Here is a 17,081-nt window from a genome sequence, read left to right on the forward strand (position 1 = left end):
TTTTTTTTTTTTTTTTACCAAGGGCCTCTTTACTACATCTACAATAATGTTATTCTTGTCACCCTGTCTGTTTAGCTGGACAAACATATTTTAGATGATGGATTGAACAGCTATTTGTTACATGATCAAACCTGGATTGTTTTACAAACTAACTCATTTAAACTTGTCTACAATCTGTTGTGATCCTTGGTCTTCTTGGTGCTGTTTATTCACTAATGCTCCCAGCAAAATCTTTGAGTCCCTCAGAGAACAGTTGAAGTTAAACTGATTAAATTACACATGCTTTGATGAACTTGTTGTTCTGGATTTTATTTAAGGGTATCAAAATAAAACAAACTACTCTTCCTCTTTTGTTAAAAAAAAAAGTATCAATACAAATATTTAAAAATAGATATATATTTTCCTTTTTTTATTTTTAAAATAGTTTTATTTAGAGCAAAATGGAACCAAAATAAAATTCCTTGTTGGTGTGCACAAGTGTAGTGAATACAGGTACATTTTGATATGAGGGGCCGTTTAGGACAAAATTTACGTTTTGTCTCTCACACACTACCAAAAACTCTCGCATACTCCAAAAAAGTAGCCACGCACACTCCAAAAAATTACGTTTTGTCTCTCACACACTACCAAAAACTCTCGCATACTCCAAAAAAGTAGCCACGCACACTCCAAAAAATTACGTTTTGTCTCTCACACACTACCAAAAACTCTCGCATACTCCAAAAAAGTAGCCACGCACACTCCAAAAAATTACGTTTTGTCTCTCACACACTACCAAAAACTCTCGCATACTCCAAAAAAGTAGCCACGCACACTCCAAAAAATTACGTTTTGTCTCTCACACACTACCAAAAACTCTCGCATACTCCAAAAAAATAGCCTCGCACACTCCAAAAAATTACGTTTTGTCCCTCACACACTACCAAAAACTCACGCATACTCCAAAAAAATAGCCTCGCATACTCAAAAAATTACGTTTTGTCTCTCACACACTACCAAAAACTCTCGCATACTCAAAAAAATTACATTTTGTCTCTCACACACTACCAAAAACTCACGCATACTCAAAAAAATAGCCACGCACACTCAAAAATTACTCACGCACATTCAAAAAATACTCAAATTGCGTATACACACACTACTAAAATGTCACACACACACACACAAACGTTAACTTTCTCGCTCACATACACTACTATCAGCTCGCTCACATACACTGTACTAACAGCTCGCACATTCACAAACGTTAACTTTCTCGCTCACATACACTACTACCAGCTCGCGCACATACACACAAACGTTAACTTTCTCGCACACATACACTGCTAACAGCTCGCACATTCACAAACGTTAACTTTCTCGCACACATACACTGCTAACAGCTCGCACACACACAGACGTTTATCTCTCACATACACAAGACTAAAGTTGAACACACACACAGTACTAAGACTCGTTTTATGTATGTGTGAGAGCGAGACTTTTTATGAATGTGTGAGAGCGACACTCTTTATGAATGTGTGAGAGCGAGAATCTTTTTGAATGTGTGAGAGCGACACTCTTTTTGAATGTGTGAGAGTTGTCACGGAAGAGGCGGGGCATAATTTTTGGATCAAACTGCGCATGCGTAGATCCTAAACTATAAGTTTCGATTGTTGACTCACTGTATGTTCTATTACTTAGTATATTTGTGCTTTTAAATATATATAGAACGTTTAACTTTCTTGTAGATTAAATGTGCTATAGAAATAAATGAATCTGATTGATTGATTAAAAATAGCAAAATTGCTGTAGTACAATCTGTCCACTGGGTGCCAGATTGTAGCACTGCGGGCAGTCGTTGAATCGTTTAATGCGCCTGTCAAAGTGCTGGTTGCCTCCGGAGAAGATAGAATGGTGTTTAAAATGGCAGCTGCCTGACCAATTCTCTCTCGTTTCGAATTAGAGTTAGCCATGTTCGGTATAGCAAACTCTTTCTTCTTCGGCACTAGTTGGCGCCGGTTAATAATTCCTGTAATACTGGCACCCAGTGGACAGATTGTACTACAGCAATTTTGCTATTTTTAATCAATCAATCAGATTCATTTATTTCTATAGCACATTTAATCTACAAGAAAGTTAAACGTTCTATATATATTTAAAAGCACAAATATACTAAGTAATAGAACATACAGTGAGTCAACAATCGAAACTTATAGTTTAGGATCTACGCATGCGCAGTTTGATCCAAAAATTATGCCCCGCCTCTTCCGTGACAACTCTCACACATTCAAAAAGAGTGTCGCTCTCACACATTCAAAAAGATTCTCGCTCTCACACATTCATAAAGAGTGTCGCTCTCACACATTCATAAAAAGTCTCGCTCTCACACATACATAAAACGAGTCTTAGTACTGTGTGTGTGTTCAACTTTAGTCTTGTGTATGTGAGAGATAAACGTCTGTGTGTGTGCGAGCTGTTAGCAGTGTATGTGTGCGAGAAAGTTAACGTTTGTGAATGTGCGAGCTGTTAGCAGTGTATGTGTGCGAGAAAGTTAACGTTTGTGTGTATGTGCGCGAGCTGGTAGTAGTGTATGTGAGCGAGAAAGTTAACGTTTGTGAATGTGCGAGCTGTTAGTACAGTGTATGTGAGCGAGCTGATAGTAGTGTATGTGAGCGAGAAAGTTAACGTTTGTGTGTGTGTGTGTGACATTTTAGTAGTGTGTGTATACGCAATTTGAGTATTTTTTGAATGTGCGTGAGTAATTTTTGAGTGTGCGTGGCTATTTTTTTGAGTATGCGTGAGTTTTTGGTAGTGTGTGAGAGACAAAATGTAATTTTTTTGAGTATGCGAGAGTTTTTGGTAGTGTGTGAGAGACAAAACGTAATTTTTTGAGTATGCGAGGCTATTTTTTTGGAGTATGCGTGAGTTTTTGGTAGTGTGTGAGGGACAAAACGTAATTTTTTGGAGTGTGCGAGGCTATTTTTTTGGAGTATGCGAGAGTTTTTGGTAGTGTGTGAGAGACAAAACGTAATTTTTTGGAGTGTGCGTGGCTACTTTTTTGGAGTATGCGAGAGTTTTTGGTAGTGTGTGAGAGACAAAACGTAATTTTTTGGAGTGTGCGTGGCTACTTTTTTGGAGTATGCGAGAGTTTTTGGTAGTGTGTGAGAGACAAAACGTAATTTTTTGGAGTGTGCGTGGCTACTTTTTTGGAGTATGCGAGAGTTTTTGGTAGTGTGTGAGAGACAAAACGTAAATTTTGTCCTAAACGGCCCCTCATATTTTGATCTGTCACATACAATCTCAACAAAATAGTCAAATGTTATAAGTGTAAAATGGTCAGGGTATGACTACTTTTTAAAGTCAGTATATGCTTGCAGTATGGGAAAAGTGAAATTAAAACAATAAAATAAAAAAGACAAGAGAATAGTAAATGAGCTGTGATTCACAGGGTGATCATTAAAAGAAAACCCTTGAGGATACTAGTCTCTAATTAGTGCTGTATTCTCGACACTTGGCACTTTCAGAAGCAGTTTCCTGAGTGTGTTTGTAGCCCGTGGAGAAAAACACGAAGAAAAAATGCTTTCCTCACAATGTATTATATCACATTATTTATAGACATTTCTACAGCTTGTACGCCATTTGCTCAGATTTTTTGCAAGAAAAAAAAAGAGAGTGTAATCTGTATTTATGTTATTAGCAAATAGTCGAGCAGCTGCTAGAAAATCAAGACCTGATAGATTACAGCCGCTTATTTAGCTATTAGTGGGGGGAGAAGAGTTTCTCTGTGTCCAGATTCACCCCTTTATCACAGCTATTTATCCACATTGGTAATCACTGCTTAACCATGCAATTGTGCTGCTTCTCAACAATGTTTGTTTTTTTGTTTTTTTCCTGCGAGAGGCCTGTAAATCCCACCTGGTACTAACTGCAACTGCACTTTTAGTAATCTCCTTGCATAAAAGTGATTTTCCTCATTCTTAGATGAAACCAAAAGTGACATTTCTATTTATTCAGTTAGTCCGTTATATGATTGCCATGATATCTATCTATTCCTGTATTAATGTATTTTCTTATGTATTAACCATATGAGTTAAGATATTTGTCTGTTGATTTATTTATCTGCTTATTTGTTTTTTGTAAGTAAGTTATTTGGTTATATGTCTATTTATTCCTCCATCTATCCCTTTACTTACCCACAAATCAAGATTTCTCATCACTTAGTTTTTATTTGTTTAGTTATTTTATTTAGTATTCATAGTTTTTTGTCTATTAACCTTACTAATTAGTTGAATGAAATTTAATTTGTTTTAACCAACTACATGCTGGTTCACAATTCTGTTGACCTAACCAAACCAAGCATTTATCAAACTGTCTTTAATATTTTAAGCTTTTTTTTTCTTTTGCATCCAACTTATTGTCTTTTATTGTGAAAAAACAGCAGTAGATACATTTCTAAAAGACTAAAAGACAAGTTTATTGTTAACTTTCATAGTGCTATTTCTTTGCTAGCTGGCGCTACAAGGTATTGCTACCCTAATTTTTGAAATATTTCTACCTGTAATTGATACGTTACTCTGGTACTAGCCGAGAGAGGTATTGACATGTTTTTAAAGCTAACGACCAACACCATGGCTAGCATCAAGCACCTAGTGACCAAATTGTGCACATAGTCAGCTCAGCACAGAACAGCTGGCTGTTATGTTCACAACATTGCCTAAAGTAAGGAATATGCTAAGCTGACAACTTAATGTACCATTCTTAATGCTACATTTCAATCAAAGGTCTTGTTTTACACCTAAAAGAAGAATTGGCAAAGAAAGCAATTTGGAGGAGAAAATTGGCTTTTGAAACTCTTTTCAGCACTTCTATATGTTTTGCTTGACGACAGGTCAGTTTGACTGGATTAACTGTCACTTTAGGAGGTCGTACTTTTTAGTTATGAGACGTTCTGGGCAGGTGAAAGGTGTTGCTGTTTGCTTGGTAGTTATGAGAGCAGCCTGTGGTACATGTTGCAAGGAAAGTGCTGTGAGCCCACTGGACAAATAAGGCCTATGCAGACATTTATAAGAATAGAGATTAAGTGAGAACACTTTTTGAAGGTTTTGTTTTTGTTTTAGAAGACATTGTTTCATATGGCGATCATAAGTTTGATCTGTCAATTCATATTACGAATAACCTGATTGTTACATGTTCTGCTGTCCCTGCAGAATAAATGTAGCACTGCAAGTGATCAATATGTTTATTCCCTAAAATTAATCATTACAAATAATGTCCATGGTTATTTGAAAAAAATGTCACCTTAACTGACCCTAACCTTAACCCTATTCTGGGTCTAGTATATCGCCCTTACAGCCAGTTATTTTTTTACCCTAAAGTTTCAGGCTCTTAGTTTGCTTGTGCGCTTTGCGTTTTGATAGTTTGACTAAAAGTCAAATGATTTATCACAAATTGTAGACATTTCTTGTTTTTAACACAATACCATGGCTATTTTTTAGAATCTTAGTAACTGGTAAAAAAAAGAAATCATGCAGAAAGTTATTTTACAAGGGCTTCTTGACACAATAAAGGTTAAAATTGTGGAGCGTCACATAGCCCAGTGATTAGAGCAGGCGCTTCCTATACAGAGGCCACAGGTCATCTAGCGTGCTGTTTTTGGTTCATTTACCGCATGTCTTTCCTCTTTTCTCTCTGTCTCATTCCTGTTGAATTACTGTTAAATAAAATCCATAGCGCTGAAAAATTCTATTTAAAAAAAAAAACCCTTAAAATGTACAGCACTAAATCACTAGAATTTATGTCTAATATTTGCCTTCCAAGCTGGATTTTTTGGTAAAACCAATGCTATTTTAGTTTAGTTGTTTTCTTATTCACCAGACCTGGCAGACTTCTCTCTTTTGAAAAACCTGCAGATCTCTAAAGTAAACAGGAGCATGCAAGAGGGCTGTGTCACTTTTATTTGTCCCAGCACATTTGCACTATGTCACATATAGTCTGACATTTCAGAATGCAGTAAGCATCTATTAAAATATAAGCCCCAAGCTTTCAGGTCATTGGCTGGTAAACATAACCGCAGGTCACTGAGAGGCAGACAGAAGCAGAACATCAAAGACTGGATATTGAAACATAATGAATAAAAAATTACTGGATAATCATTGGGAGGTTGCCTGTATCAAGGTAACAAGGTTTTAAAGATTTTTTTTTATTTCAAATAGTCTTTTCATCTTCATCACAGCTCTCCTACCGCAAAAAGTAAAGGAGTTAAAGGAGGTTTCTGCCACTGTAGGGAGATTAGTGTGTGACAGAGCTCCCTCAAATATTGGTGGGCTGGCTGAAAAAAGGCTATTAAGCTCGTCTGGAATTAAAATGAGAAACTTTTCCTCTAAAACTTAAAGGCGAGCCACTAAACGCTCTTGCAAATTAGAATTTAAAACTACGGTTGGCAAGCTTCGTTAAGCATGTCTGTTAAGCAGCTGACTAACGGTTGGTTACTAGAGGAGATAGCTATTTAACTATCAACTATTTAACCAGCTAATTTCACCATTCTTGTACAACTCATTAAATAGCAGTACAAAGAAAAGGACATTTTACAGAAGAATGGGAACTTAAAACTACAAATAAATGTAGTAGTTTTTAGTTGATTTGGTTCTTGATTGTAGAATTGTTGTTTATTAAAGAATATATTTTTTGCCAAACACTATGCATTATAATCAGAGAGAAAAAAAATGGAATAACCCTTTAATTGCCCCTAACAAGGGGGGATTCAAAATAGCAGTAAACAGATAACAATATTACATCTTATAGTATTATATACTAATCCTGGAGAATCTCATCAGGAGCTTCTGGAATTAGGAACCCACTGATTATTGTAGTGTATCATTCAGACACTGGAAATAATGGAAGGGTAGGTTTTTATTCTATAAAAGGTAGTTTTTCTTTGTGTGTAAGAGCAACTGTATTTATTCCTGGAAAAAATATCACAATGGTGGTAATAGGCGAATGCATCAGACTGATTTAACGGGTGATTGTACTTTATGATCAGATGTCAGCATACGGAGTTGTAATAAAATTTAAAACAATGGCTTGTGTGGATGAATTATTTATTTACCTTGTGCAATCTGTGGAACATTTACTGGCTGTTTTATGGTTTTACATAACCTTTTTCTCAAGCCGACTTTCAATCAAGTTGGTGATAATGACAGCAACAACCATGATGATGATTGCTCCCCTTTGGCAAAAACAATCATTCAGTTCTTCTCCAAGCATCTTTCAAACAGCATGATAGTGTGACTGCAACATATACATTACAGTCATGCAAGAAATCTGTACCCTCATTAAATATTCTGTTCTGTTCTAGGAAATTTTTAACAGCCAACCATATAAATCTGTTAAGTTCAAATGTACCTCTGAAAAAAAGTGATTTAATTTCACCTGACTGAATACAATAAGGATTGTGTTACTCAAAAACCTCCAGAACTTTCTCTAGCACCAGTCTTTAAAATCACCAACAATCTCACTTTCAGTTTTGAAAGGTCCTAGAGGTTTCTGGAACACACACCCTGTTTAAAATGACCTCATAGCATTTCAACAAGATCAACATCTAGGATTTGACTAGGCCCAGACTCTTATAGTTCTTTATTCTCAACAAGACCTTGGGGGATTAACTGGTGGTATATTTTGACTGCTCTGTGTATCTCACTATGAAGTTTAGTCATTTCAGCAATCAAGAACACACCAAATAAAACAAGGTAAGTAATGTCATTCTCATTCTACGCTCTTAATTCGATATGCCTTTGTGTAATTGCTGCAATTTTTAGGGGACATCCATCTACTACCTAAACATGCTCAACCTTCCAGGGTTGAAAGGGGGTCTGGTGCTTTTTTCCACCGGTCATTGTCAAGAGGCACAGTGTCGCCTGGACAGATCGCCAGTCCATTGCTGGGCACCAGAGAGACAGACGGGACAAACAACTATACACACACAGACGTAAGGACAATTTTAGAGATACCAGGGAGAACATGCAAACTCCAGACAGAAAGACCACAGGTAGAGATTTGAACCCAGGACCTCTTCCTGCAAGGCAACAGTGCTCTCAGCTGTGTCTTTGTGCAGCCTTGGAAGTTTTGCCTACAGATATTTTCTTCAGTTTTTGTTATTCATTTATTATACACAATTTTTTTCATAATTGTTGAAGTGTATATAAAACATGTCCACATATTTAAAAGAAAAAACAGCCTTGGACCTTGGGTGTTCTTTTTTTTTCCACGATTGTATCTTGTTACGCTACATTTAAAAATAATAGCACATATCAGAAAGTTAAGATTTTACAGAGTCATCGCCACAAGTTCAGGTCACGGCACCACTGTTCATCTATGTGACAGGAAGTCACAGTCATCAAAGCATGCTGTGTGGGCTGGGGAGTGGTCAGCTGTCACTGAGTGATGAGGTGGCATTAGCAGCCCCGCTTCAAACATGGGAGGAAGCTGAGGCAGTGAGTCAGGAGGAGGAAAAAAAGGTGCCAGAACAAGTTGGACAATGTTCACTGGCATTTCAGCTGGAAGTGAGGTGGGTGTGGTTTGCTGATGCATCGCCTGTCTTAGTGTTGACTCCAAAGCTAGATCTAACGGACACACGTTGAAGAGCTCAAGGGCAAAGGGGGAAAAAAACAACAACAAAAAAAAAACAGTGAACTTCCCGACAACCTGCTTAGTAGATTTACTGATTACATCAAACAGGGGTGATTTGCTCTTCAAGAAGCTTATGAGTAGCTGGGAGATTATCCAAGGCTGAGAGGACTGACTGTGAGCTAGGGAAGGTAGAATGCTGATGTTGCTGAATTACTGATGTTGGATTTAGCCTCCGTTAAATCCAAGATCAGAGGTTCAACGTAAATAAGACATGATTTATGCAAAAACACCTTGAAGTGGTGAAGCAAACTAAGCTCATGTTAAGGCTTCATCAATTTACATGTTTTGAGTTGCTTGTTCTCTAATAAAGTGATAAGTATTTATGGCAGTTATCTGCTTTGCCATTTTTTAAGTGCCTTTCCAAAGTGTTTACATGCATTGAACCTTCTGACATTTTGTTACATTTACTCCCACACACTTCAATTTATTCTTTGTGATGCACCATCACAAAGTGGTGTAAAAATCTTAAATGGAAGAAAATTGATACATGGTTGAAACATTTTTTTCAAACCCTTTTCAAAATTGATTAGTTCTCTTCCGAATGCATCTTTACTACACAGATTCCAACTGTATGTAATTTACCTTTTGTTAATGCAGCTCTTATAAGAAAGCAATGGAGGTTTCTTACAGCATCATGAAGACCAAGGGACACGGCAGACAGCTCACTGATGATGTTGTTGGGTTATAAAACAATAACTCATTCATTACAAATATGCCTTGTACAAAACACTCTGTATGCAAAAACCACTCTGGTTTTGCTGTCTGGATGCACTCTGGATGTGTTCATATCATCACAAACTGAGTCAAAACCCAACCCAATAATGTGCCTATATTAGGACATAATAACTGTGTTCCTTTACATAATCACTGTGTTGAATAATTTTAACACAGCAGTTGTGTTGAATAATTAGCACAGTAAAATGTTGAATTGAATACAAAAAGTGCTGTCATTGTATAGACACATTATGGTGTAAAAACATATGTTCAGTGTGGTAATTATATGGACTCTGGGGGGCTGAATAATTTTTTTGTAAAAAAGAAAAAATCTCTAAATTGCCACTTTACAAATATGCACTCATATATTATCAAAGTCTTACTGCAATACCATCTGCACTGCCATACTTATGCTTCTAAAAAATGCATCGCTAAGAGTTTAATTTCACAGTCCCTGGCTCCAGGTTAGTGATAACTGCCTCCATAGACAATGTTGCTTTGGGGAAAATATATAAAAAACACAATACAACCATGCTGACAGACAGTGTCCAATTAAATACCATAAAGTCCAGTCCATGTCCCCAAGGTGGCTTTTATTTGAGGTGTGACCGGTCCAGAACAGACTCTGTAATTACCCCACATCAGGCCTAAGCTTTAATGTAAGTGATAATCATGTACAGACCATCAATTTCCTGGTTTTATTTGCCAGTGCAGAGTGGTAGCAGATGCTTGGTATACCTTACCTAAACAATCTGCACCATAATTCCAACAGTAGACCCTAAACTTTTCTTTGTTATTATCAAAATGAATTAAAAACCAATTAGTCGGGGTGGAAATAGAAGGCAAATATGACAAATTACATGACAACTTTCAATGACGCACAAGCCTGCACAGCTTTGTGCAAATCTGAGAATTGATTGCATGATTATATATCCTGGCCTAGCTTCCAAATTGCGAGGAGTAGCTGACAGAGCTGAGGTGGATCCCACTGTGTGAGAGACGGGATTTTATATTGTCCTTATTAGATACAAACAGTGGGGGGAACTGGTGCCTTATGTATAGCACCAGACAGCCAGCAGGTCTTTTTCTCCTTTATTCATTCACTCTATCTTTGTCCTTGCCTTTCTGTTTCCACTTTTCCTGCACTTCCCTATTGAACACACTGAAGTGTTTCTGCCGAGCATATAAAGCAAAATCAGATCTCTGAAAGGACATTTAATTATACCTCATCTCCTTTTTTTAATAGACTATTTTGATAGACTGCTTGGACAAGAGTTAGCTAATTTGCCATGGAAACCGCAGCGTGAAGGTACAACTAATTAGCAGAATCAGAAGTTTCAAGTTCTCACCACAAGTTCGCAACATCTCAAAAAAAAAAAAAAAAAAGCTACTTAAACAGCAGAGCATGGCAACACAGGTCCGGATGCCCGATCTTGTATGACAGGTTGGAGAGCCTGAGGGGCCACCGAGGGAATCTAAGGGCTTCATTACTGCTGAGGAAGATTGCAGGGGCTGTGTAGGAGGAAGACACGGCTGTTCTGACCTCTTATCAACTTGACCTTTGGGAGGAGCTGTTCGAGTGAAAGTTACACTAAGAGAAGAATGGAACAATGGAGAGAGGAAGTTTTTTAATAAGCCACTAGGAGAATAGGCTGGCATCTCACCACTGAAACACTGAAAGTCAAGGTGAAAGGATGGGGTTAAGACAAGATGTCAGCTACTGGAGTGGTCATGTTTATGAGACATCTCAAAGGTTCGGTTCTACGAAGGTGGTCGTACTTAACAGTGAAGTGCACCATGTACAGATCTACTCAGAAGCCAATATACACTATATTAAGCCAGAAATGTCATTGACTTTGACATTTTTAATAGTGTATTTTAAGTAATGATTGTGTTTCACATAGTTATATTACATGAACCCTTAAAGAATTGTGACATAAAAAATTATTTCGCATACATGTCCAAATGGATACATATTCCCTCATGGATATTTGGTTAAATATTCTTCCCTAAGTTGGCCATTACATTTTTTTGTCAAGATCAAAAACTTGTATTATTCTGACTGGATATTTTTTCCATTCCTCCTAAGAGAAATGATAGACTTAACATAAATTGATTTATTTCCAACAAGACAAGGTTACCAACAGTGCATCTGGAAAGTGCTTCCCTTTTCCCCACATTTTATGTTGCGGCTTTATAACAAATTGCATTAAATGAACCTATTTCCTCAAACATCTACACACAAACACCCTATTACGACAATTTATTGAAAATAGAAAGAAAACCAAGAAATCACATTTATGTAAGTATTCACAGCCTTTGCAAGAAGCTCAAATGGGAGCTGTTTCCACTGATTATTCTTCAGATAGGATTGTCCTGAAGCAAAAATCTGGGAAGGACAGAGAAAAAAAATCTGCTGCTTTGAAGGTTCCAGTGAGCACAGTGGCCTTCATCACTTGTCAATGGAAGAAGTTTGGAACCACCAGGAGTCTCCCTAGAGCTGGCCACAACTTCAGAAAAGGCACATTGCAGCCCGTCTAGAGTTTGCCAAAAGGAACAAACGAAGCACTCTCAGACCAAGAGAAACAAAGATTCTCTGGTCTGATGACACAAAGATTGAACTCTTTGGCATGAATCCCAGGCGTCATGTTTGGAGGAAACCACGCTCATCCCCAGGCCAATGCTATCCCTACAGTGAAGCATGCTGGTCGCAGCATCACACAATGGGGATGTTTTGCAACAGCATTAACTGGCAGACTAGTCATTATAGAGAGGATGATGAATTAAGTAATGTATAGAGAGATACTATATGAAAACCTGCTCCAGAATGCTCTTGACCTCAAACTGAGGCAAAGGTTTATTTTTCAACACCACAATGACCCGTGGCACAGAACCACTTTGTGAATTTCCTGGAATGGCTAAGCCAGAGTCCAGGCTTGAATCTGATTGATCATCTCTGGAGAGATCTGAAAATGGCTGCATAGACGTCTCCCATCCAATCTGACGGAGCTTGATAAGAAGTACAAAGAAGAGGTGAAACAGCTTATAGGTGTGCAAAGTTTGTGGCATCAACTTCAGAAAGACTTGAGTTTGTAATTGCTGCCAAAGGTAGATCAATAAAGTATAAAGCATAGGCTTTGTAAATGTGTTTTCTTGGTTTTCTATTGTTAACAAATTTAAAAATCATTTTTTTAGACTTTAATAAACTTTGTAATGATGCTGTTACATTATAAAATGTTTAAAAAGTGAAGCACTGCGAATACTTTCCAGATGCACAATATATTAAATCTCTGACCTTAACCCCACTGAACCAACTTCAGTGGTTCAGTGTTTAAACCAATCAGTGTCCATGAGTTATACCAGATCTAATATGATCTAATATGAAGCAAATACATTTCTCTGTAATAAATTTCATGCAATATATACTAATTTCTTAATTTATCCCTTCTGTTACTACTGTTTTAACCTCTTTGATTGTTCACCATGATTCTACCTCCTTACAGGAAGGTCAGATCTTAGATCAAACAATTATTCAGACAGCAGCTCAATTGAAAAATGATGCATTGCCTTGGCTTGTGACACTGCCACCCACAGACACCACCACTCTTGGCGGTAATTGTTATAACTTCTTTTTGTCCCTCCATTACAACTGATGGAGCGGATCAAATCGCAAATTAATGAAATCAATATTGTATCTACGGCATGTGTCCATCGATTTAGCACACTCCCCTCCCCGCCATTATTAACGGCACATCTGAGTCTGCTATCATGTCGCTTTATGAAGATATCGGTGGAGAGAGGTAATTTATCCCTAAAAGAAAAAGAAGCTCCCCAAGCGGAATACAGATGTAAAAGTGAAAGTGGTCGAAGGGATGAGGAAAAGAGACCACAGAGTGAGAGAACAAAGAAGCAAAGCAATGGTAAAGAAAGGTGTAGAGGACCAAGGAGGGTGCAGATGTAGGACAGTAGCAGAGGGAGAAATTTAAGTTTGAAAAAAGTATTGGGATCAAGGCTTGTCAATGAAAAGGGGATTCTATACAGTCTTATTCTGTTAAGGATTATCTTTGTTTTCTTATTCTGGATAGGTGTTAGAAAACCACTGGATGGACTATGTAACTATGATGATTTTGGAATGTCTTAGGTTCCCTCGAAATGAGCTGGAGGGCATCACTGGAGAGAGGAATGTGTGATACCCATTCAGGACCTGTTACCCCTTTAGTCCAATCTCACATAGGTGGAAGACAATGGATATGTGGAAATGAAGATATTAAAAGTGACAAATCACTCTTAAAAATTGTTTTAATTCTAGAATAACCTGGAGTCTCATAAAGTCTATGTATTATTATTCTTAAATGAAACTCACTGAAGTTTACGCAGTTGCCATTATAGATGCTTCATGATTTTAGCACAACTAAATAAATGTGACTTAGCACGGAGGCTTTCTCCTCTGGTTATCAAAGTTTCTACACTTCAGTGACAATCAATGACAATCACAACAATAGTGAAATCTACACATTTATTGTTGTATTTCGTTGCACCTTTCAATTCATTCTAGACAAAAAAGATCTGACTGCATTATTTGGACAATTAGACATGAATTTCTTTGAATTTTGTCCTAAAGATGGTGGTGAATTTAAGTTGCTCTGCTAATGTTTTATAGTATATTTAAAAATCCCTGAAAGTCATCTGGTTTTTTTTTTTCATTCCTTTTTTGATGGAAATGAAGCCTTTTTTTTATCCAACAATGATTTCTGGCCACCATCCATAGTTACACTACTGAAGTTCAAACTGGAGGCAAGAAAATTATAGCAATTATGTAGCTGGACCTTTATTTCTTTATTTTTAGTTCTTTCTTTAACAAATGCATAAGTCATTTTTTTCTGCTGAAAATACTTACACAAGACTCAAAACTCACACCTTATATCCTATAGGTAGAACAGAAATTTATTTTGCCCTAAAGGGCAAATATTATTATTATTATTATTGCTTCAACGGGGATGTGGAAAATAATGACCTTTAGCATTGGCTGTAAGCCTTTTTTTGAATGGAGCCAGGAAGTCTAATTATGTGGCTAAATATGACTATAAAAAAGTTAAAAAAGGTTTAAATATTTGCACAAGAGTATAGGCTGAACATATTTACCATGTGTGATCAGACAGGAGTAATTTAGGCATCATGTTTAAGGTGGACCAGCCAACATCCCTTTGGAATAAAGCTCAATTACACTAAATATAACGGATGAAAACTGGCTGAAAACCAAACCTCCATGTTGAACGTCTCTTTGTCTGGAGCCACAATGTGGACATCAATCTGGAATAGAACGTAACATAGTGATACAATGCTATGTATAATTCTTGAGTGCTCCTATTTTTTTTAATATTCAATTTCTTTTAATAACTAAAACTGGCAGGTCTTGAGGTTTTCTAAGTATTATTTTTAAACATTCATTCTTTTTAAACAATGTTTCTCTGATTTTTTTATTCATTTTCAATGCAGTACTGTAAATAGCTAAGCCACTTTGTTTTTTACACCTCTTAGCTCTAACCTTTGAGTTACTAAAGATTACCAGCGGTGTTACAACACAAGTCTTACACTATTCTTAAATGTTGTTCATCTTTTGTAAATAGTTTTTTGTTCATAACTTTCATGAATTTTGAGAATACACTGCACAGTAAACGGCAGTGATCAAGTACAACTCTTGGGATAAAAATATAATTTGCACAAAAACTGAGAACGTAACAAACAGCCCAACAAACGGAAAAAGTATAATCCTGTTCCAGGAATATATCAATATGCGAGTGCTATCAAACTGTGAAGTCAACACTATAAGTGGATGGAACAAAAGTTCAAGTTAGTTCCAACAGGAACCACTGCAGGATATGAAGGACAGGATATTATGGAAAACTAAGTGCTGTTGTAGGCCACAGTTCAGACCAAGTATGTCTCTGTACACCGAAGCAGCCGGGGCTGGGTTGGAGTGTTTTACACCTCAATAAAGAAAAAAGACACCGTGTGGCTGGAATGACAAAATGTGTAAACAGGAAGGAGTCAGATATAAAAGAGGTGTTTGCAGGCTTTATATCTCTAGTAAAAAAAGAGTTCTTGCATCACAAGATCAAAGCTGCTGTCTGTCAAACTTCTAAAGGGAGCCGAGTAAAGACCTAACATGTTAGGAAGATGGTTTTGATTTGAATTTGAATTACTACAATTCTCCTCAATCCCGTGGCTACAGCAGACCATACATCTGAAAGCCCACTGCCAGATTTATTCAAACATTTTTTTCCCATATCAGCCCTGACAGCACATCAGAATCTTGGCAGGCGGCATGACCGGCTTTGATGATACGCTGAAAAGTCGCCCTAAAACAATACCTAGGGTTATATGGCAATGTCCATTCCATTTCCTCTGACCTCATGTAGATTTCCTCTTCATGTGTTCATCCTGTAACCCCATTCTTACCCTTTCCACACCTAAACATTTCCACTAAAGTTTATTGCAGCTTGATACTATTGCTTGTTCTTTAACTGGTGCAGAAATTTAACCATTAGAATGAATCCCTTTAGAAATGCCACGGAGAGCCAAACATTTGCTTGGTTTCCAGAAAACAAGTTAACTTTATTTTTCTTATCATGTGTGCAGACTTGATATGTGTGCAACTTCTAACAAATTCTTGAAATGCTCAAATAAAGTGTTACAAGTAGGAAATATTTCATTTTCAAAATCTTCCATGCCGTGATTCTGTTAGACAAATAAAATATTCGGTTTGTAAATTTTTCAAATTTAACATAGAGAAAGACAACAGTGAAAGCGTTCCCTCCTGGGTTAAGTCAAATATCTTAAAGACATCCAATGTTGTTGACATTTCTCTGCTCTGATACACTCTATTTTTTATTTATCTACTTCAGTACACAATCACAAAAAAATCATCACAACATCCCCAGCATAGGTTTACCACTGCAATGTGCACTTAAGACATCTTTGACCTTAAGAGCAGTACTGATAAGAGTTACGATGAAGTTGCTGAGGAATCGTTGCTAAGAAGGCATTAGTATGACTGAGAGCTTTAGAAATGTAGGCAAGAGTGGAAAATACATACTGTAGGGCACACATTCGTACTGGACTTCCAGGTATTTGTAGGTTCCCGGGCATGGGTCAGGAAACACGTCTGGTCCGGCTACCACAGCACACTGGGTCCTGTTGTTACATCTGCAGAAATCATAGAATTAATTATCAAAAGGTACAAACAGCAATCAGTGGGCACAACGCGTGACAGTCAAACACTAAATATTACATATGGACTTTCTCAGAAAGAGATTCTCAACTGTGGTGTTTGAAGACGAAGGCTGGACTGACTGGCTAACCAAAGTGCTAAATATCTCATAGGTGTTGAGTCTTTAATGAACACTAGAATATCTCTTCCACTGAACATAGGGGTATAAACAAAACATCTACCTGCTACCATTTTCCTGCATATGACCAGGCCCTGGAACACCAGATGGATTAGTTTGTATCTTCAACTCCTCCTGAAAGTAACACTAAGCTTTGCTTTTGGCTGATGTAATGCAATCTCTCGCACTGTGCAATCAAGCTAGAAAGCTTAGCAGTGCTTATAGCTAAGTTCTGAAATAGGGTCTCTGCTGTGAACATCACAGTGAACATCATAGGCTAAGAAAACGAACCTTGTACCCTCAAAACATAAT

The 17,081-nt window shown here is 37.2% G+C and overlaps 1 protein-coding gene across 13 annotated transcripts in view; it reads right to left on the reverse strand.

The window, feature by feature from the left end:
* Positions 1-17,081, reverse strand: part of LOC116732730 (adhesion G protein-coupled receptor L3) — a 279,903-nt gene that overhangs the window by 119,694 nt on the left and 143,128 nt on the right. For all 13 annotated transcript variants that reach the window (XM_032583083.1, XM_032583084.1, XM_032583075.1 and 10 more), the window contains exon 5: positions 16,478-16,587. In XM_032583083.1, the coding sequence (XP_032438974.1) occupies positions 16,478-16,587 (110 nt within the window). The remainder of the gene's footprint in view (positions 1-16,477; positions 16,588-17,081) is intronic.

The sequence above is a fragment of the Xiphophorus hellerii genome, chromosome 14 (assembly GCF_003331165.1).
Source record: "Xiphophorus hellerii strain 12219 chromosome 14, Xiphophorus_hellerii-4.1, whole genome shotgun sequence".
Taxonomy (NCBI): domain Eukaryota; kingdom Metazoa; phylum Chordata; class Actinopteri; order Cyprinodontiformes; family Poeciliidae; genus Xiphophorus; species Xiphophorus hellerii.